At 45.8% G+C, this 21552-nt stretch overlaps 1 protein-coding gene across 3 annotated transcripts in view; it reads left to right on the top strand.

The window, feature by feature from the left end:
• Positions 1 to 20454, top strand: part of LOC140715860 (sestrin-1-like) — a 116645-nt gene extending 96191 nt beyond the window's left edge. For all 3 annotated transcript variants that reach the window (XM_073028334.1, XM_073028335.1, XM_073028336.1), the window contains 8 exons: positions 3390 to 3587; positions 6644 to 6826; positions 9564 to 9788; positions 14622 to 14769; positions 16971 to 17089; positions 18427 to 18617; positions 18717 to 18861; positions 20219 to 20454. In XM_073028334.1, the coding sequence (XP_072884435.1) occupies positions 3390 to 3587; positions 6644 to 6826; positions 9564 to 9788; positions 14622 to 14769; positions 16971 to 17089; positions 18427 to 18617; positions 18717 to 18861; positions 20219 to 20305 (1296 nt within the window). In that variant the 3' untranslated portion in view covers positions 20306 to 20454. The remainder of the gene's footprint in view (positions 1 to 3389; positions 3588 to 6643; positions 6827 to 9563; positions 9789 to 14621; positions 14770 to 16970; positions 17090 to 18426; positions 18618 to 18716; positions 18862 to 20218) is intronic.
• The last annotated feature ends 1098 nt before the right edge of the window (positions 20455 to 21552 follow it).

Consider the following 21552-nt stretch of genomic DNA (forward strand, 5'->3'; position numbering starts at 1 on the left):
GAAAAGTTTGCCAAGAACAGTCATGGCCATGGGAAGACTATGATTGCCCATGTCATACGACATGGCACATAGCGAGCGAACTCTTAACTAATGAGCTAAACTTCTAGTGTGAGACACCTCCCAAGTACTCAGTCCCTCCTATCAACCCTGAGATTCACTTTCCTGTGGGCATTCTCAGCAAATCTATAGAACAGTAACTATAACAGGATCAATGAAAGATCAACCAGAGTGCAGAAGACAACAAACTGTGCAAATACAAATAAATAGCAATAAATAATGAGAGCATGAGATAACAAGATAAAGAGTCCTTAAAGTGAGATCATTGGTTGTGGGAACATCTCAATAGATGAGTGTAGTTATCCTCTTTTGTTCAAGAGCCTGATGGTTGAGGGGTGGTAACTGTTCTTGAACCTGGTGGTGTGAGTCCTGAGGCTCTTGTACCTTCTACCTGATGGCAGCAGCGAGAAGAGATCATGGCCTGGGTGATGGGGATCTCTGATGATGGAGGCTGCTTTTCTGTGGCAATGTTTCATGTAGATGCGTTTGGTGGTTGGGAGGGTTTTACCTGTGATGTACTGGGCTGAATCCACTACATTTTGTAGGATTTTCCATTCAAACGCGTTGGTGTTCCCATACCAGGCCGTGATGCACACTTTCCACCACAGGTCAATCGAAGTTTACCAAGGTGTTTGATGTCACGCCAAACATCCGCAGACTCTTGAGAAAGTAGAGGCGCTGTCATGAGGCATTTATGTGATGCAATTACATTTACACAAATACATTTATGTTCTGATCTGCAAGCTGCTGCCTGTCAGACAGAGGGACCGGGATATCAATGCTCCCATTTCCCCCCCACCCCCATACTGTTTGTATTGCTGGAATCTGGCATCTGCGCTCTTGAACCCCCTGTGCTCCCCAGTGGCCGCAATTCCGGAATTTAATGTGGTTTTGAGCTCAACCTCTCCCAATCCGGTTCTTTCCAGACCATTCTCGTAGATTGTCTGACAGGAGCTTTCCGTTCCCTTTTGTCGAATGCGTTGTGACTCAATTTTGTATTTTAAAAAAAAAAATCCTGCTGTCAGTGTGTTCCTCTGCGGAAGAAAGGAGTAAACAGGAGACGTAATCGTGGTTCTGGTTTGCATCAGGTGAGCGCCTAGTTACTGGTCAGTGCTGCCTAATACAGCTTCAGCCTTGCTCCTGCCCGTGAATAAAATCAGACTCTGATAGTTATCTGGATGCTTTTGCCAGTTCGGTTCAGTACTTGTTACGTCTCGAGCTGACCTAGGAAGCCTTGGGATATCTGAATCGGAATGGTAAAACAAATTGGCTCTGGCGAAGTGCCACATCATACCTCTGAATTTTGCTGATTCGGGTCTCTTCCTTGTGCAGTCTGAAGGGGTGTGCACGTGCAAACCGGTTTTTCCACTGAGATTGGGAGAGACTAGAACCAGAGGTCATGGGTTTAGGGGGTGAAAGGTGAAAATTATTTAAGAGGAACCCGAGGGGGAGCTGCTTCTCTCAGTGCGGTGAGAGCTTGGAACGGGCTGATTGAAGTGGTGAATGCATGTTTGTTTGCAACATTTGAGAGAAGTTTGGAAAGGTACGTGGGTGGGACGGGTATGGTCCAGGTGCGGGTCTTTGGGACTAGGCAGAATGGTAGTTCAGCTACAAAATATTGAAAGGCCGGAGTAGAGTGGACGCAGAGAGGATGGTTCCTGTAATGGGGGAGTCCAGGACCAGAGAGCATAGCTTCAGAGTAGAAGCAAGTCCATTTAGACAGAGATGAGGAGGGATTTCTTTAACCTGAGGGTGGTGAATCTGTGGAATTATTTGCCTCATGGCAGTGGTGGCCAAGTCATTGGATATATTTAAAGTGGGGTTGGTAGACTTGATTAGTCAGTGTGTCAAAGGTTGAGGGGTGAAGGCAGGAGAATAGCATTGAGAAGGATAATCAATCAGCCGAGATGGAACGATGGAGCAGACTCGTCAATAGACGGAAAAGCCCAATTCTCCTCCTGTGCATTGTGGAGAGTTGTCTGGGTGGAAAAAGATGTCAACTGTCCATTCTTATCACCTTGTACACCTCTATCAAGTCTGCTCTCCTCCTCCTTCACTCCAGAGAGAAAAGCCATAGCTCACTCAAGCTACCCTCATAAGACATGCTCTCTAATCCAGGCAGCACCTGGTAAATCTCCTCTGCGATCTCTCTAAAGCCTTCCACATCTTTCCTATCATGAGGTGACCAGAACTGAACACAAGTGTGGTCTAACCAGAGTTTTATAGAGTTGAAACATTACTTTGATTTTCTTGTTTGTGATTCTAGACCCAAAGATATGTTATGCCAACCCTTCAGCCTACTCCTTGATTAATCTAGCATTTCCATCCTACATAGTGCCTCTTAAATGCCCCTAATGTTCCTGCCTCTCCACCCCACCCCCAGCAGGGCGTTCCACATAACCCCCATTCTCTATGTAAAATTGCTACCTCTGATAGTCACCCTTTGCTTTCCTCAAACACCTTAAAGTTATGAATGGGACAGCACAGTAAAGACTGTTTGGCCCACCATGTCGTGCTGACCTTTTAACCTACCCTGACAAAAATCTTCCGTCCATGTGTCTAACTACAGTCTCTTAAATCTCCCTAATGCCTTCATCTCTACCACCCATGGCCGCACATTCCATACATCCACTCCTCTGTGCTGACCTTTCAACCTTCTCCAAGGTCAATCTAACCCTTCCCTGCCACACAGTGCATCCATCTTGAATGAGCTACGTTTGTCTTTGAGGCTTCTTCCCCCCCCCCCCCCCCAACCCCCGACCCCAACAGCAGTGCCCTGTTTTTCTCTGCTTTCAGTCATGCAATGCCAAAACACTCCCTGCTCCAAATCGCAAACTCTTGCAAGCTTCTTACAACAACTACATCAGCAAATTGGCAAAACACTCTGGGATCGCACAGGTTCCGTTTTGCTGCGTTGCATTTTACAGAGGTAATAAATTCATGGAGATTTCGGGGTTACAGTTGGGTGGCGGGTGGGTTTACTCGTAACTCAGGGGTTCCCCACCTGGGGTCCACGCATAAGAAAAAGGTAATGGTAAGGAACCATGGCATGAAAAAGGTTGGGAACTCAGGCTCTACTGAGTAAATGGTGAGACGGCTGGACCGTGGAATATATTTGAGGTAAATGAGAACAGGTTTTCAGAGGGACATTGGGTTAATGGTGCTGAGGGCAAAATATTAGCCACAAACTTGTCAAATGATGACCATAGTGTGTTCTAACATCCTTTACTGTCTAAATTCTGAAAGATTTCAGTTTTACAGCCACACTGCTGAACGCGAATATTAGTTGTTTGTTTGGACAGTGTAACGCATTTAATTCTGTTCTGTTCCAGATTCTACAGGACGGCCTGGAGGAAACGGAACGACAGCTCTTTATTGAAGCCTTTGTGTCCACTGGCCGACTGGACAATGTAACCATGGTGATGGGCTTGCACCCGCAGTATCTTGAAAACTTTTGGAAAACTCAGTACTATCTCCTGCAAATGGATGGACCACTCCCCTATCACTATAGGCATTACATTGGTTTAATGGTAAGTTGGTCTTGCCATTCTTGTCTGTCTGCATTGGCAATACTTTATGTGCTAACTGATAAACGTTAGAAAAATCGCCATTGTGTCTTTGTTTTTGTAATACCAAGGCCAAACGTAAATGAGGTTTATGGTTGGACCACGAGGTAACATAGCGGTTAGCAACACGCACAAAATACTGGAGAGACTCAGTAGGTCACAGCATCTATGGAAATGAATGGATAGTTGACATTTTGGGCTGAGACCCTTCTTCAGGACTGAAAAGGAATGGGGGGGGGGGGGGGGAAGACGCCAGAATAAAAAGGTGGAGGGGAAGGAGGATAGCTGGAAGGTGATAGGTGAAACCAGGTAGGTGGGAAAGGTAAAGGGCTGGAGAAGAAGGAATCTGATAGGAGAGGAGAGTGGACCATAAGGGAAAGGGAGGGGAGGCGATGGGCAGGTGGAAAGAGGTAAGTGGATAGAGTGAGGAACAGAAGAAAAGGGGAGGGGGAGGGAATGTGTTTTTCTTTTTAACCAGAAAGAGAAATGGGTATTCGTGTCATCAGGTTGGAGGGTACAAAGGCAGAATGTACAAGGCGTTGCTCCTCCTACCCTGCGGTGGCCTCGACTTGGCACATGTCAGAACAGGAATGGGAATTGGAATTAAATTCTTTGGCGGATGGAGCGGAAATGCTTAACCTAATTGATAATTGGTTTATTAAAGGTTGCATTTCATAGAATATTACAGCACCATGCAAGCCGTTCAGTCAACAACGTCGTGCCATCCTTCCAACCTAGTCCAACCCTTCCCCCCCACATAACCCTTCATTTTCCTATCATCCATGTGCCCATCTCCTCTGCACCCTCTAAAGCTTCCACATCCTTCCTATAATAAGGCAACCAGAACTCCAAGAACAATATTCCAATTGTGGTCTAACTGTTTTTATAAAGCAGCAACAGTATTTGGTAGCTCTTGAATTTAAATCCCTATTTAATGAAGTAAATGCACCATACACCTCCTTAACCACCCTATCAACTTGCGATGGCAGCCTTGGAGTTAATGAAAAGCTCCCAGGTACACACTTTAGATAAGTATTTGCCTCCGAATGAATGCTTGTCCTGCCACTTTGGGGGCTTGATTTAGATAAGTATTTGTAACAGAGTTTAACTGGAAGGGTTAACCTAAATACGGGTGGTGAGAAATTCTTGACTTCTGTCCCAACTCGCCGAACTCGTGAACCTGGTTTTACACAATCGGCCGTCAGGTAGATTGAGGGGTAGAGTTCACCTTTATGATACAAGAGGTCTGTTCATGACTCTAATATAGAACTGTCCTCGTGTTTGCTGGCACGTTTTCAAGCCTCTGCCAATAGTAGGAAGCATTTGAATCGTCTGACCAATGAGAGGGGAGTCTAGGACAAGAGGGCACGACTTCAGGATTGAAGGACTTCCATTTAGAACAGAAATGCAGGGAAGTTACTTTAGTCAGAGGGCGGTAAATCTGTGGAATGTCGCCACGAGGGGCTGTGGAGGCCAAGTCATTGGGTGCATTTAAGGCAGAGATACTATAGATAGGTTCTTGATTAGCCAGGGCATCAAAGGGTATGGAGAGAAGACAGGGGAATGGGAATGACTGGAAGAATTGGATCAGCCCATGATTGAATGGCGGAACAGACTCGATGGGCCAAATGGCCTACTTCTGCTCCTATATCTTATGGTCTTGTATATTGGTTTCTTTTCCTAGGTAGGACTGAGTGACAATTGAGTTGCTGGATCTCTAATTTTCTGATCCCTGGGGTTCCTCTAGTAGTCTGGGATGCCCCATTCCAAGATCTCAGTTTATTTTAGAGTACAAACAACCATACAAATGCTAAGCAAACTAAACAGAGACCTGAGAAACGATGCTAAGACAAAAGAATAAAGATGGTAATTGTAAAAAATCTATCACTTTTATAGTAAGTGAGAGAAATTCTTTAGATAGGAATGAGCTAGGTAATAGGCCACATAATTAAAACAATTGTATCACGCAGGCAATGTGCTGATAGTTAGCCAATAAAAGAATTGGGTGATAAACCGTTAGTTTAGCTGCTATACCACTTTCTGCCAGTGAGTATGAAAAGTACATGAGTTTGTTTAAAAAGTACAAATCTTATAAAAAGTATTATTTAAAGAATATAGTGATTTCCAACAGAGTTGGAGGGGAGGCTAGTTTTCACGATGGTCTGAGTTGCATCATTGTGGGTATTGGATGTGGGAGGGGAGGTGTGGTTTATGAAGTGATATGTTGGAAAATAGACTAGGGTTTCAGATGATGCAGGATTGGCACTGCTTTCAAGTTAAAACAAATTTCATATGGAATCGGGAGGCTATTCAGCCCTTCAGTCTGCTATGCCATTCAAAGTTTGTGTATGTGTGCGTGTGTGCACTTTTACCTCATTATTCTCCACTGACATGGTAGCATAGTGGTTAGCACACTGGTTTACAGTTCCAGCGACCTGGGTTCAATACCTGCTGCAGCCTGTAAAGAGTTTGTCTGTTCTCCACATGGTTAATTGGTCATTGTAAATTGTTCGGCGATTAGGAGGCAGGTCACAGTAAAATCAGGGGTTACTGGGTGGCCTGGCTCAAAGGCTGGATCTCAGTAAATAAATGTCCTTGGATTCCCGTGGTATTTGGAAATCTGGTGATCCCTGGTTTCCAAGAATCCAAGAAATGCTGTGCAGAATTCTGAAGTTTCTATTCCATTATTTTGAGATGCAGCACAGTAACATCGAGCCCTTGTTGATCAATTAACCCTCTTGCCTTTACGTCTTTGGACTGTGGGAGGAAACCAGAGCACCCGGAGGAAACCCACACGGTCACGGGGAGAATGTGCAAAACAGGCAGAGGCGGGAATTGAACCCGGGTCATTGGCGCTGTAATGGTGTTGCGCTAACCTCTGTGCTTAAATTTGTTTAGTCTGCTTCGGGGTTGGTGTTGGAGACGTTGACAACTGCTCGTAGGGCCAGTGTGTGGTTTTTGTTTCTTAAATCGAGCATGAAATGTGTGGCTGACTGCCTCCTCCCCGCGTCTCTTTGCAGGCCGCCGCCCGACATCAGTGCTCCTACCTCGCCAGCCTTCACATCAATGAGTTCCTCCAAGTCGGAGGCAATCCTGAGTGGTTGAACGGGTTGAACTTTGTGCCACAGAAAATGAGGAACCTCAATGAAATCAACAAGATCTTGGCCCACAGACCCTGGCTGATCACAAAAGAACATATAGAGGCAAGTCACCAGCAATATATTCAAATTAATGTATATTAATGAACAATCGTCTGTCGAGTCCTGGTTAAATGTGGAGGTTAGTAATTAGCATGTGGTTTCATATATGGAGCAATTCTATAAGATGTTGCTGTCCCCACCTTGCTTGTCCATGCTCTAGACTAATTGAAAGCAGGTTTACTATCACTAGCATATAGGACTGGAGGTCACAGCCTCAGAAAAGAAGGGTGTCCTTTTAGAACAGAGATGAGAGGGAATTTCTTCAACCAGAGGATGGTGAATCTGTGGAATTCATTGCCACAGGAGGCTTGGAGGTTAATTCGTTGGCTATATTACAGGCAGAGGTTAATAGGTTCTTGATTAGTCAGGGAGAAGGCAGGCAATTGGGGCTGAGAGGAAAAATGGATCGGCCATGATGAAATGGCAGAGCAGACTCGATGGGCCAAATGGCCTAATTCTGCCCCTGTATCTTATGGTATGTCATGAAATTTGTTGTTATGTGGTAGTGGTACATTGCAGTACCTAATAAAAACTGAAATTATAGAAAGAAGTATGTATATATTTTTTTAAAGATGTTAAATTAAGTAAGTAGTGCCAAAAAAGAAGAGGGAAACAAAGTCGTGAGGTGATGTTCACGGGTTCGATGTCCATTCAGAAATCAGATGGCAGAGGGGAAGAAGCTGTTCCTGAATCACTGAGTGTTGTCTTCAGGCTCCTGTACCTCCTCGATGGTGACAATGAGAAGAGGACATGTCCTGGGTGATGGGGGTCGTTAATGATGGATGCCGCCTTTTGGAGAAATCGCTGCTTTTTTAAAAAAATATTTTTTTAATTCTTTTTTCCTACAAACAAACAACAAAAAAATACAGCACATTCACAAAAACCACAACCATAAAAAAATCAAATTAAATATTGAGCAGCAAAAGGGAGAATAATATAAAGGCAAAAGTAAACATACACAGCAGAGGTGCACCGCACCAACCCTGTAAGAAAGTCCAATGCAGGGCCCCATATGCTTTCAAAGATGTCCCCTCTGTCCTCATTACATAGTCTCAGTCTCTCCAAATGTAAAGTGTTTGCCAGTTCTCTCAGCCACAGATCGTATGTAGGCACAGAGTCCATTTTCCACATTTGCAGGATTAACTTCTTAGCAATCACCATTCCAAACAATACAGCCATTTTTTCTCATACTTATTGACTGAAGATAGGGAGCTTGTTGCTCCAAGGATGGCTATGAGTGGGTCCGGTTCCCACTGCTTCCCAAAAGCCTCAAAGAAACAGTGAAAAATACTTTTCCAGTATGCATAACGCTTACAACATGACCAGAATGAATGTGACAAGCTACTGTTGAGAAATCGCTCCTTGACGTCCTGAGTACAGGGGAGGCTAGTGCCCATGATGGTGCTGACCGAGCTCACAACTTCCAGCAGCTTTGATCCTGTGCAGTACCAGCCCATTAGAATAATCTCTCGTGTAACAGTAGCATTAACTGAGTGCCTGTGTGTTCTTTTTGTGCTGCCTCACCTATTTGAGGGAGTAAACGTGGCTCTCACCAAACGGAGAGCACGCACAATGGTGCCCGCAACTCTGTGCAGTCCCTTGCGGTCTTGGGCCGAGCTGATGGCGTACCAAGTTGTGATGTTTCCAGATCAGATGCTTTCCACAGTGGATTGATCGGAAATGGAGGCTCAATGGAGCTTGCCAAATTTCTTTAGCTGCACACAAGGCATCCAATCTGATCAGCAAAAATGAACGAGATTCTGCAGATGCTGGATATCCAGAGCAACACACACAAAGTGCTGGAGGAACTCAGCAGGTCAGGCAGCATCTGCAGAAATGAATAAACCGTCGACGTTTCGGGTGGAGACCCTCCTTCAGGACGGAGAAGGAAGGGGGCAGAAGCTGGGATAAGGAGGTGTGGGGTGAAAGGAAGGAAGTACAGGCTGGCAGGGGATAGGTGAGAGTGAAGGTGGTTGGGGGGGGCAGAGAAGCTGGAAGGTGTGACAGGTTGAAAAGGTAATTGCTGAAGAAGGCATCTGATGGAAGAGGACAGTGGACCATGGGAGGAAGGGTGCCATAGGGAGCTGATGGACATGTGAGGAGAGAAGGGGTAAGGGAGGAACAGGAATGGGGAAATAGAAAAAAAAAAGAGGATGAGGGGAGAAATTACCACGAACCCCCCCTTGCTTAATGGTATTGGTCCATGGCATACAGTTGGGAACCCCTGAACTAAACGTTGAGCAAACTGAGGCTGTTTTCTCTGCAGAGCCCAAGGCTGAGAAGAGATTGAAGTTTATAAAATCAGGCATGAAAATCGACAGCTGGCGTCTTTTCCCAGGGTTAGTGTTAAAGACGCGAGGGCGTACATTTAAGGTGAGGGGTGGAAATTTCAAAGTTGTGCCGGGCAAATAATTCTCTTTAGTGACGGATGCCTGGAATGAAGTGCCGTAAGTGGTGGTGGAGGCAGATTTGACAAAGCCGCTTGTTTTGAGGAAGCAGGTTCACGGGTTTGGTGAGCGAGGCAGAAGACACAGATTACAAATAGCAGATTAATCACTTACTCACGATCAGTGAAACACTTCGAGCAAACATTTAAGCCGGGAGTTTGGGAATTGATGTTCATGCCATCGGGTTGGAGGCCGCCCAGATGGAATATGAAGTGTCGCCGCTCCATCCTGAGTGTCCTCTTGCCCCAGATTTCGGCATCCTTGTGTCAACAGTTTACTTTGTGTCCCTGCAGAACCTGCTGAAGACCGGTGAGAGCAGTTGGTCGCTGGCTGAGCTGATCCACGCTGTCGTCCTCCTCACGCACTACCACTCGCTGGCTTCCTTTGTTCTGGGCTGCGGTATCAGGCCAGAACCAGACCAGGACGGCGGCTACACGTTCAGACCTCCGTCTCCAGGCAGCTGTCACTCGGACAGCTCCACCAGCAGCGGCTCGGAGGAAGCTATCAACCGCAGTGTAGTAAGTGAACCTCTTGACATACAAGTACCCTCTGCCACGAGCCCTGTGTAGACAAGATTCCCAGCACTAGTGCTCTCTGACACTTTGCAATGGGCTTGAATCTGGTTCAAGATTGGCAGCAGATTCTCTTAGAGAATATTGGACATATTTTGAAATAATTTTAATGTACATTTAAGAAACTCTTAGCTAGACGCATGGATGATACAAAAAAAAGGAAGACTTTGTGTTGGAAATAACTTGGAAATTGTGCAGCTCGGGTGGCTGATGGTTGGGTTGAGTTGTTCTCTGATCTTGACAATCCATTTGCAAACGTTTCGTCACCATACGAGGAGACATCAGTGCGCTGTTCACTCGTCGGGTGCCCTCCGAGTGCTTGGCCTTTATATACTTACTTGTCAGCTGATTGGTTACATGGCTACGTCAGTCTTTGTGGCCTGGAATTCTGCCTGCACTGGCTTATAACCAGGATCGAGGTCTACACTTCTGTTACAGAATTGTTCACGGAAAACCGCGCTTCCAGGAATTCTCTTTCGCGTGTTTGCTTGTGCCATAACTTTCACCGAGGACGACATGGGAGGGAAGGGTTAGATTGAACTTGGAGTAGGTTAAAAGGTCGGCACGACACTGTGGGCTGAAAGGCCTGTACTGGGCTGTAGCATTCCATGTTCTGTCCCATCTCTTAACCAAAACCAGCTTTACCTGCAGGCATTCTTTTAAGGTGATTGGAGGAAGTTAGTTTGGGGGGGGTGGGGGGAGAATGTCAAAGCCAAGTTCTTTTACACAGAATGAAGCAATGGTTGGAATACCCTGCCAGGGTGGTGGGAGAGGAATTTAAATGAGGGACACTTTAAGAGACGATAGGTATAGGCCCGTGGATGATAGAAAAATGGCTGGATTGATCTTGGTATGGGTTAAAAGTTCAGAACAACATTGTAGGCTGAAGGACCTGTACTGTTCTGTGTTCTAAGTCTGCACAAGTCACTTCATGAATTGTGAAGCTCAGACTTTGCTTAAAGGAGAGGTTGAACTAGATGGGTTCCCATTCTGGGGTCCACAGACTCCATGGTTAATGGTATTGGTCCATGGCATAAAGTTGGGAACCCCTGAACTAAACGTTGAGCAAACTGAGGCTGTTTTCTCTGCAGAGCCCAAGGCTGAGAAGAGACTGAAGTTTATAAAATCAGACATAAAAATCGACAGCTGGCGTCTTTTCCCAGGGTTAGTGTCAAAGACGCGAGGGCGTACATTTAAGGTGAAGGGTGGAGATCTCAAAGTTGTGCCGGGCAAGTAATTTTCTTTAGTGACGGATGCCTGGAATGCAGCGCCGAGAGTGGCGGTAGAGGCAGATACGACAACGCTGCCTCGAATGAGGAAGCAGGTTCACGGGTTTGATCGAGGCAGAAGACACGGATTACAAATAAGCAGATTAATCACTTATTTACCATCAGTAAAACATTCGAGCAAACTTCCAGGACCCCCCCCCCCCCCCCCCAAGTTACACGAACTACAAAACTAAACGTTCAACAACCAGATAGGGTCTTTTAAGAGAGAAGCGCTGTTGACGTTTCGGGCCGAGACCCTTCGTCAGTCCTGAAACGTCGACAGCGCTTCTCCCTATAGATGCTGCCTGGCCTACTGCGTTCCACCAGCATTTTGTGTGTGTTGCTTGAATTTCCAGCATCTGCAGACTTCTTCATGTTTGAGGGTCTTTTAAGAGCCTCTTTGGTAGGTACATGGAGCTTGGAAAAATAGAGGGCTGTGCACTAGGGAAAATCTAGGCAGTTTCTAGAGTAAGTTACATGATCGGCACAACATTGTGGGCCGAAGGGCCTGTAATGTGCTGGAGATTTCTATGTTCAGATACCCAGCTACATCTGCAGCGCACTTTCCCAATGGTTCTTCAGCACTGGTTGCGACCTCTGCCTGAAGCAGGCCTGGGGATGAAGGAAACGAGGCTGAGCCTCCCACACGTACTACTCTTGTGCCCTTGTGGTGCCTGAAACTGGACTCCAGTGCCATGACATGCAAAGCAACCCATGAGAAACAGCTTTGGCTTCCTTCAAACGGGCCAGTGGATTACTGGCATGGTGGAAGCGGCTTTTGACCGACAAGAAAACTAACCCCATATGTGACACTGTTTGCGGCTGTCGAATATTTAAAAGATGAAAAGATTGGTTCATGTTCAGATAGTGGCTGTGGGTTAGTTTAACTGGGTGCCAATTACTTTAATGGACAAAGGCTTTGTTCCTACCATTCTGAGGAAAAGCACATTTAGACAGGGTTGCAGCAACCTGAACTTTGAACCTTTGAATCATGTGAATTTTAAACAAAGTATCTATGCAGTATGCACCTCTGAAACTTGTCTTCTCCAGGTAGCCACGGAACAAACAAAACCATGGAAGTTGTTCACAGAAAAGCATAAAGGCCCCCCCCCCCACGCACAAAGATCCTTACAAATTGACCCAAATTTAAATCACTCAATGGCAGCAAGAGCATCAAACCTATTTCTCTCACACACACACACTCTCACACACACACACTCTCACACACACACACTCTCACACACACACACTCTCACACTCTCACACTCACACACACTCTCACACTCTCACACTCTCACACTCTCACACTCTCGCAAGTCGGGCGAACTGTGAGAACATCAAACCCCCAAATTAAGTCACTCTGATGGCAACGAGAAAGAACGGGTGAAAGCACAGAATGTGAAAGCCTTAAAACCAAAAGAATCCAGACCAGTCGTTTAATCACAGAGCTCCAGGAACATTCTCTGGCGGCCTCGAGGGAGAGGGAGACCACTCAAACGCAGAGGAAGAGCAGCCAGACACAGACGCCTTATCAGGCAACAGTGAACGATAGTAAAGTGGGATCAATTGTTCGGTTTATCGTTGTGACTTAATTTCATGTTATAAAAAGAACTTATTTATAGAGCGCTTTTCATCCAGATGATGTAGTTCAACGTGCTTTTCAATGAGATAAAGCACAAACATGAAAATAACTTCAATTCCCTCATCATTGAACTATTCTCACAACCTAAAGACTCACTTTCAAGGACTCTTCAAATCGCACTTCCTCAATATTTGTTGTTTAATTATTTGTCGTTATTTCATTCTTTTTGTATTTGCACAGTTTGTTGGTTTTTGCACTGTGGTTGAGTGACCCAGTTGGACGGCCTTTGATTGTGTTATGATTATTATTCTATAGATTTATTGAGTATGTCCGGGAAAAAATGTATCTCAGGGTTGTATATGGTGATAGGTATGTACTTTGATAATAAAATTTACTTTAAAGAGACGAGAAAAAAAAGTTAAAAGCAAGTTCCTCTCGCAAACTGCTGGGAGGAACTCGGCAGGCCAGGCAGCATCTATGGAAAAGAGTAAACAGTCGACGTTTCTACCGAAGGCTTTCAGCCCGAAATGTCAACTATACTCTTCCACAGACGCCGCCTGGCCAGCTGAGTTTCTCCAGCATTTTGTGTGTGTGGCTCAGGTTTCCAGCACCTGCAGATTTTCTCCTGTTTGTTAAATAGGTTTTGAACTGGCGTTTATAAGTGCCATCTCAGTCCACATCCCTTATAGTTTCAGGTGTTGAATTCCGCAGTTTAGGAACTTTGGCTATTCCCAAAGGTACTGAAGGAATTAAATTGCTGCTATAGCATAGAGACGATAAGATATAGGAGCAAAATTAGGCCATTTGGCCCATCGAGTCTGCTCCACCATTTCATCATGTCTGATCCATTTTCCTCTCAGCCCCAACCTCCCACCTTCTCCCTGTATCCCTCCATGCCCTGACCAATCATGAAGCTATCAACCTCTGCCTTAAATATACATGAAGACTTGGTCTCCACAGCCACCTTTCACAGTGAATTCCTCAGATTCTCCACTCTCTGGCTAAAGACATTCCTCCTCGTCTCTGTTCCAGAAGGATGTCCCTCTATCCTGAGGCTGTGTCCTCTGGTCTTAGAATCTCTCACTGTAGGAAACATCCTCTCCACATCCACTCTATCAAGGCCTTTCACCATTCAATACGTTTCAAAGAGATCCCCCTTCATTCTTCAGAATTCTGGTGAGTAGAAGCCCGGGGCCAGCAAACACGTCTCATGTGAGAAGCCTTTCAATCCCAGAATCATTCTCGTGAACCTCCTTTGAACCCTCTCCAACGTCAGCACATCCTTTCTTAGACAAGGGGCCCAAAACTGTTCACAATACTCCATGTGAAGCTTCACCAGTGCTTTATAAAACCTCAACATTACGTCTGCAGTCAGTTATAAACTACAGCAAAACTTCCAAAAACAGAAATAAGGAAAATAAGCTGACAGCGATGGACAAACAAGTTCGCGTACCTGGAGTTAATCTGGCCGCCTTTTCGGTTACGTTGATGAAGAGTTCCCTACACCAGGTCATCTAACAGGTCTCCATAATTAGCTTCGATCTAGTGAGCTGGTCTTTGTGTTTATCGTTTGGGGGGGGAGAGTGCAGGAGTCTTGTCTGCAATCCCAGGTGCTGAGTTGTGGGCTGCAGTTTGGGGAATTTTGCTATTTTTATACGGTAAGGGTAGAGGACGAGGTGGTTGGTGCTGGTGCAAGTGGGGGGAGGAGGGGCATCAATGCATGCCCATGGGAGGGGGAGAGGTTTTAGGGGTTCTGATGCTGAATTTCATTCTAGGGGTTACTTATTTTGTGGATATCCCTGTAAAGCAAGAATTTTAGTTTGTATACTACATAATTCTCCGATATTAAATAGAACCACTGATACAAAACCACACAGTGTTGCCCCATTTCCCGGTTTTCCCTAATGCGTGCTATCTGAACCCCCTCAGAGCAGGGAAGAAATGCGCGAGCTGGAGGCCCTCATCGAGAGAATGAAGTTGCTGCAGGAAGGACGCCAGAGTGAAGAAGCGAGTCAGGAGGAGAAGGCAACACGCTTTGAAAACGAGAAGCGGGAAAGTTCGTTTGTTGCACCTGCAGGTAAACCAATGACCGCGAGCCAATACCGCGGCTGCTCCTCAGCTCTCCTGAGCCACCGCACCGCTGACCTGTGCCCCCTGTCTGTGTGGAGTACGCACGTTCTCCTTGAGACTGCCTGGGTTCTTTGTGGATGCAGCAGGCTCGATGGGCTGAATGGCCTAATCTTGCTCCTCTGTGTATGCCTTGTGGTTTATGATTCCTCCTGGTTTCTCTGGATTCCCCCCCCACCACCAAGATCCTTATTCCAGCTCAATGCTCTGTGAAATGATTTGATCTGTATGAACGGTGTTGCGAGGTGAGCTATTCACTGTAACCTGATACACAAGACAATAATTAATTCCAGCTGACCGTTGTAAATTGCTCCCAGTGTGCAAGTGAGTGGAATCTGGAAGGTACATAGAACAATACAGCACAGTCCAGACCCTTCAGCCCACATTTGTTGTGCTGACCCTTTAACCCACTCCAAAATCGATCTAATCCTTCCCGCTCATGAGGCCCTCCATTTTTCCATCATCCTTGTGCTAAGAGTTCCATAAATAGATAGATAGATACTTTATTCATCCCCATGGGGAAATTCAACTTTTTTTTCCAATGTCCCATACACTTGTTGTAGCAAAACTAATTACATACAATACTTAACTCAGTAAAAAAATATGATATGCATCTAAATCACTATCTCAAAAAGCATTAATAATAGCTTTTAAAAAAGTTCTTAAGTCCTGGCGGTTGAATTGTAAAGCCGAATGGCATTGGGGAGTATTGACCTCTTCATCCTGTCTGAGGAGCATTGCATCGATAGTAACCTGTCGCTGAAACTGCTTCTCTGTCTCTGGATGGTGCTATGTAGAGGATGTTCAGAGTTTTCCATAATTGACCGTAGCCTACTCAGCGCCCTTCGCTCAGCTACCGATGTTAAACTCTCCAGTACTTTGCCCACGACAGAGCCCGCCTTCCTTACCAGCTTATTAAGACGTGAGGCGTCCCTCTTCTTAATGCTTCCTCCCCAACACGCCACCACAAAGAAGAGGGCGCTCTCCACAACTGACCTATAGAACATCTTCAGCATCTCACTACAGACATTGAATGACGCCAACCTTCTAAGGAAGTACAGTCGACTCTGTGCCTTCCTGCACAAGGCATCTGTGTTGGCAGTCCAGTCTAGCTTCTCGTCTAACTGTACTCCCAGATACTTGTAGGTCTTAACCTGCTCCACACATTCTCCATTAATGATCACTGGCTCCATATGAGGCCTAGATCTCCTAAAGTCCACCACCATCTCCTTGGTCTTGGTGACATTGAGACACAGGTAGTTTGAGTTGCACCATATCACAAAGTCCTGTATCAGTTTCCTATACTCCTCCTCCTGTCCATTCCTGACACACCCCACTATGGCCGTGTCATCAGCGAACTTCTGCACATGGCAGGACTCCGAGTTATATTGGAAGTCTGATGTGTACAGGGTGAACAGGACCGGAGAGAGTACGGTTCCCTGCGGCGCTCCTGTGCTGCTGACCACTGTGTCAGACCTACAGTCTCCCAACCGCACATACTGAGGTCTATCTGTCAAGTAGTCCACTATCCAATCCACCATGTGAGAGTCTACTCCCATCTCCGTTAGTCTCTAATCTAGCTGCCCCTAATATCACCCTGGGCGTTCCAGAAACCAAATCCCTGCTACGTTTCTTTCAGCACGTGATACTCCCTCATATTAGCCACTTCTGCCCTTGTGGGGGTGGGGGGCGTATGGGGGAACTTTCTGGCTGTCTACTTGATGTCTCTTGTACACCTCTAGCAAGTCATTTCTCATCCTACTTCACTCTAAAGAGAAAAGCCCTAGCTCATTTCATAATACATGCTCTCCAAACCAGGCAGCATCCTGATAAACCTCCTATGCACCCTCTCTGAAGCTTCCACATTTGGCATGGACTAGATGGGCTGAAAGGCCCGTTTCAGTGCTGTAGTGCTCCTTCCTTCCTATGATGAGGCAGCCAGAACCGAACACAGTATTCCAGGTGTGGTCCAACTCGGGTTTTATGGAGTCGCAGCATTACCCTGCAACTCTAGTGGGGAGAATATACGGAACTGGTGTAAGGTCAGTGTGATGAGTGCTGGGCAGTAAGCACAGACGCAAGGGGCCGAAGAGCCTGTTTCGTTCCTGTATGTCTGAGTTTTTCTAATTCATGGCCACCGTTCTTCCTCAGCGGATGATAATGAGTTACTGCCGTCGACCAACTTGTCGTGCTTTGTCGAAGATGCGGCTTTTGGGTACAAGGATTTCAGCACGCGTGGGGAGCAACCCCCTCCGACGCTCCGTGCCCAGGTAACCTCCGTCTGTCAAACACCTCTGATCCCACTGGGATTGGTGAAGGTCCAGGATGGTAGAGGGATTGTGTGTGTGTTTTTCCCCCAACTAGGAATTGCGCATTGAGGATAATTATTTCAGAGCATCATCGAGTGAGGGAGGATCTCATCGAAACCTACGTAATTCTAATAGGCCCAGACAGAGTATATGTGGAGAGGATGATTGCTGTAGTAGGGAGAGTCGAGAACTAGAGGGCACGGCCTCAGAATTGAGGGATGTTCCTTTAGAACAGAGACGAGGGTGAATTTTTTCTGTGGAATTGATTGCCACAAATGGCTGTGGAGATGAAATGATTGGGTATATTTAAAGTAGAGCTTGATGGTTTCATTAATAATTGCGGTAAAGGATACAGGGAGAAGGCAGGAGAATGGGGCTGAGGGGGAAATTAGATCAGCCGTGATGGAATTGACAGAGCAGACACGATGGTCTGAATGGCTGAAATCTGCCCCATATTCTTAACGTTTAGTCCTTTAGTCGAGTCCAACTGGAGTCCACAGGGTCCATAGGATTTCCATGGCAAGATGCGGGAGTAGACTGCCAGGCCTTTCTTCTGCGCAAATACTGCTGCTGTCCAGGTTGGGACCCGGCTGGGCTTGAACTCATGACCATCTGCCTTGAAGTCCAGTGCTGATACCACTACACCACCAGCCAGCCCAATGTCTTGTGGTCTTGATATTGGTTATAATGCGAGATTATTAACCCTGTGATCATTTTTGAGGATTAAAGATTAGTTTTATTTGTCAGATGTACATCAGAACGTACAGTGAAAAGCATTGTGTGTCAGCAGTCAGCGCAGGGTGAGGACATGCTGGGGGCAGCGCGCAAGTGTGGCCATGCTTCCAGCGCCAACGTAACATGCCCGCAACTTACCAACTCTAACCCGTCTACGTATTCTGAGCATGGGGGGAAGCCCACGTGGTCTCAAGTAAACCATCCAAGCTTGTAGAGCGTACGGTGGGAATTTCACTCCCGTCCCTGGCACTGTGTAGACAGAAAGGACCGCATCAGAAACGGGGTTCTGCAGGCGCAGGAAATCCAGAGGAACGCACAATGGTGGGGGAGCCCAGCAGGCCTGGCAGCACCTGTGAAATGAAAAAAAAAACAATCGTTCTTTCAGTCCGAATGATGTTGTAAGGGTTACATAATACATAAGGATTTCATAAAGATTACGTTAGGCATTTGGTTTCTAATTTAGTTCAGTGTAACTCTGGGCTGAAGGAACAGTTCCTATTGTGTTCTGTTATGTATATGTACACCTGTCTATTATACTAAACGAGTGTTCTCCTGTTCTTCAGGATTACTCCTGGGAGGGCCATGGATACTCCTTAATTAATCGGCTGTACCCGGAAGTTGGGCAACTCTTGGATGAGAAGTTTCAGGTTGTGTATAATTTGACGTACAACACCATGGCGATGCACAGTGGCGTTGACACCTCCATGCTGAGAAGAGCCATTTGGAACTACATCCACTGCGTGTTCGGCATCAGGTTTGTCACGTTGCAGTTGGAATTGCTTTTCTGGATGAGGCACACTTCAGCTACATTTAGAGCAAAATCGTCTAACGGCTTTCCCTCCCTCTGGAACAGATATGACGATTACGACTACGGAGAGGTCAATCAGCTTCTAGAACGTAGCCTGAAGACCTACATCAAGACTGTAGCTTGTTATCCGGAGAAAACAACCAAGAGAATGTACTTGGGCTTCTGGAAACACTTTGAACATTCGGAAAAGGTATGTCCGAGATGTGGATTCCACGGGTTTTAGTCATTATATTCAGAATCAGGTTTAATATCCCCGGCATGTGTCGTGAAATTTGTTGCTTTGCAGTAGTACAATGCAATACAGAATAATAGAGGAAAAAATTGTGAATCATGGTTAAGTAACACACAAAATGCTGGTGGAACACAGCAGGCCAGGCAGCACCTGTAGGGAGAAGTACAGTTGACATTTTGGGCCGAGACCCTTCGTCAGGACTAACTGAAAGAAAAGATCCAAGACTTAAACCACCATAACGCAAAACTTTTCAACAAATGATAAACTGGAACTCTTTCATCAGTACAGGGGAGAAGGTTTCAATTTAACTAATTTGCCTTGGTTACAATGACAAAGTAGGTGGTGGGAGATGGAGATGCGTCTCTGCCAAAGGAGATGTAAGGTGCTCCTTCACTGCGCTAGCCTACAGGTCACCCTTGGGCAAGGTGCAGCACATGATCAAGGTCCCATGAAGCCTGGGAGCAGGTGGTGGACGGTCGTATGAGCAGTTGGTGTACATCACAAGTCCTGGTTATGCGACCAGTGATGCCAGGCAGACGATCTCTGAAGAGTATTGATAATGGCTGGGGTCACCCATCTTGTAAAGACACTGCCCAGAAGAAGGCAATGGCAAACCACCGCTGTAGAAAAATTTGCCAAGAACGATCATGGTCATGAAAAAGGCATGATAGCCCATGTCATACGACACGGCACATAATGATGATCATGGCAGTGACAGAGTTCAAACACCACAACTGGGGTTTGCTGCAAATTAAAGTTTAACAATATGAAGTTAAATATAGCATTTGCTTTCCGGTGCTTCGAACTGGCTGTCATGTAGTTTATTTTCCAAATGAGCACAAGTAAAATTGTTTAACTGTTCCCAGGGTCTGAGACTCCTGACTTTCTTCCCATTATTTATCTTGGAACATAGATCATTACATCACAGCCCAGGTCTCTCAGCCCAAAGTGTTGTGCTCCCATTTTGTGTTTGTGATTTAGTTTCCCTCTCAACCCCATTCTCCCCCTGCCCTTTGACATCCTTGTAGATCAGGAACCTATCAGCCTGTACTTTAAATACACCCACAATGTCTTTCCCTCCTCACCCAACTGTGGCAATGAATTCCACAGATTTGCCACTCTCTGGCTAAAGACACTCCTCCTTCAGAAGTTTATCGATCTGCTTTGAGCCTCTACGGCTCCCTAGGGTTGAAAATTGGAAAGGTTTGTCACCTCTAGTGAGGATATTTCTCCTTTCTGAATTCTGGACCCTTGTTTTTATTCCAGCGGACTATCACCGCGGTAACAAACGTGTTTCTTTCCCTGCCTCCCTTAGGTGCACATAAACCTGCTCCTACTCGAAGCTCGGATGCAAGCCGCCTTACTGTATGCGCTGAGGGCCATCACGCGGTATATGACGTGACGGAACCAGACTGCTGGGTGTCAGTAGCTCCATCAGGTTGTCCTCGTCTCCGGGATTGCTGCGCTGGAGTGTGAACCCCTGTACGATCCAGCCAAGAACTAACGATTGAAATATATTTTAGGGAGTAAAGTTGTCTGAACTCTAGTGAGCTGGTGGTAAGGAGGGGTGGTGGGGGGGGAATAGGGGAATAACTTCAGTATTTCTTTGCTGTGTTCTGTGTGTGCTGAATGGTGCTGAGGATTTGAGTTGTAAAGCCTCCCTGTACCTAATGGCCCCAAGAACACAGCAGTCTTGAATGTATTCTATAGAACTTAGTACTGTGAAACCAGGGCACTGTGACGCAGGCTATCTGTATCAATACTGCCCATTGGTCTTGTATTTATTTATATTTTTGCTATTTGATTATTCAGTTTTTTTTTCATTTCATACTTTGAATTACCAAAGCTGACTTTAGCATGTCATATCTGGGGGGGGTGGGGGTGTTGTGACCAAAAGTGGGGTGAGGGTTAGAGAGGACTTTCATCAGATTGCAGGTGACAATTGTCCAGTTTGAACTCTATTCCCTCCCAAATGGATTCCCCTGTCACCAGAGTTGTATCGTGCAGAAAGCTGGTCTCCCCATGGGCAATTCACCAACTGTTGTCCTGGCCTGGTAGATCAAAAGGTGACCAGTTGTTGAATAGTGAGCTGTAAGCAGCTTATGGTACTGTTTTCCCCACCCCCCCACCCCCCCAATAGCCCCGAAGATGCTAGCAGCTGTTTTTTCAATACATTAGCAGTGATAGGAACGGCATCGCAGTGAAGATGAAGCTCTGCTTTCGGACCAAAGTTACACAAAAGCATTATAGTTGGCATTCTCTCATTTATATCTGGGGGTTTTTAAAAATGAACAAAATATTTTTACTCAAATGTAAATGAAGAAAATGTTCAAGCCATTCCCAAAAATCCTGACTTCTGTGAAGAATTGTTCATGCCTTGATTTGCACACTTTGTCCTGTTTGAAACTCCTGTTTCTGATAATATTTTGCACATACGGATATCTGGATGGGTATTGTTACTGCACTGAACAGTGTTCCTACTTAAAATTCTGTACTTTAACAACAACCTTTATTTCTGTGTAGTAGGATTTCTTGGCCAACATCAGCATAAGTTTTTTTTCTTCCCTTTTTCTTTAAAACAAAATGTTTGTCTTATTTGAGGGTACGGGGAAGAGTCTTGTGCTGAAGGCACAATCGCATTCTTCCCCT

The sequence above is a fragment of the Hemitrygon akajei genome, chromosome 24, assembly GCF_048418815.1.
Source record: "Hemitrygon akajei chromosome 24, sHemAka1.3, whole genome shotgun sequence".
NCBI classification, from domain to species: Eukaryota; Metazoa; Chordata; class Chondrichthyes; order Myliobatiformes; family Dasyatidae; genus Hemitrygon; species Hemitrygon akajei.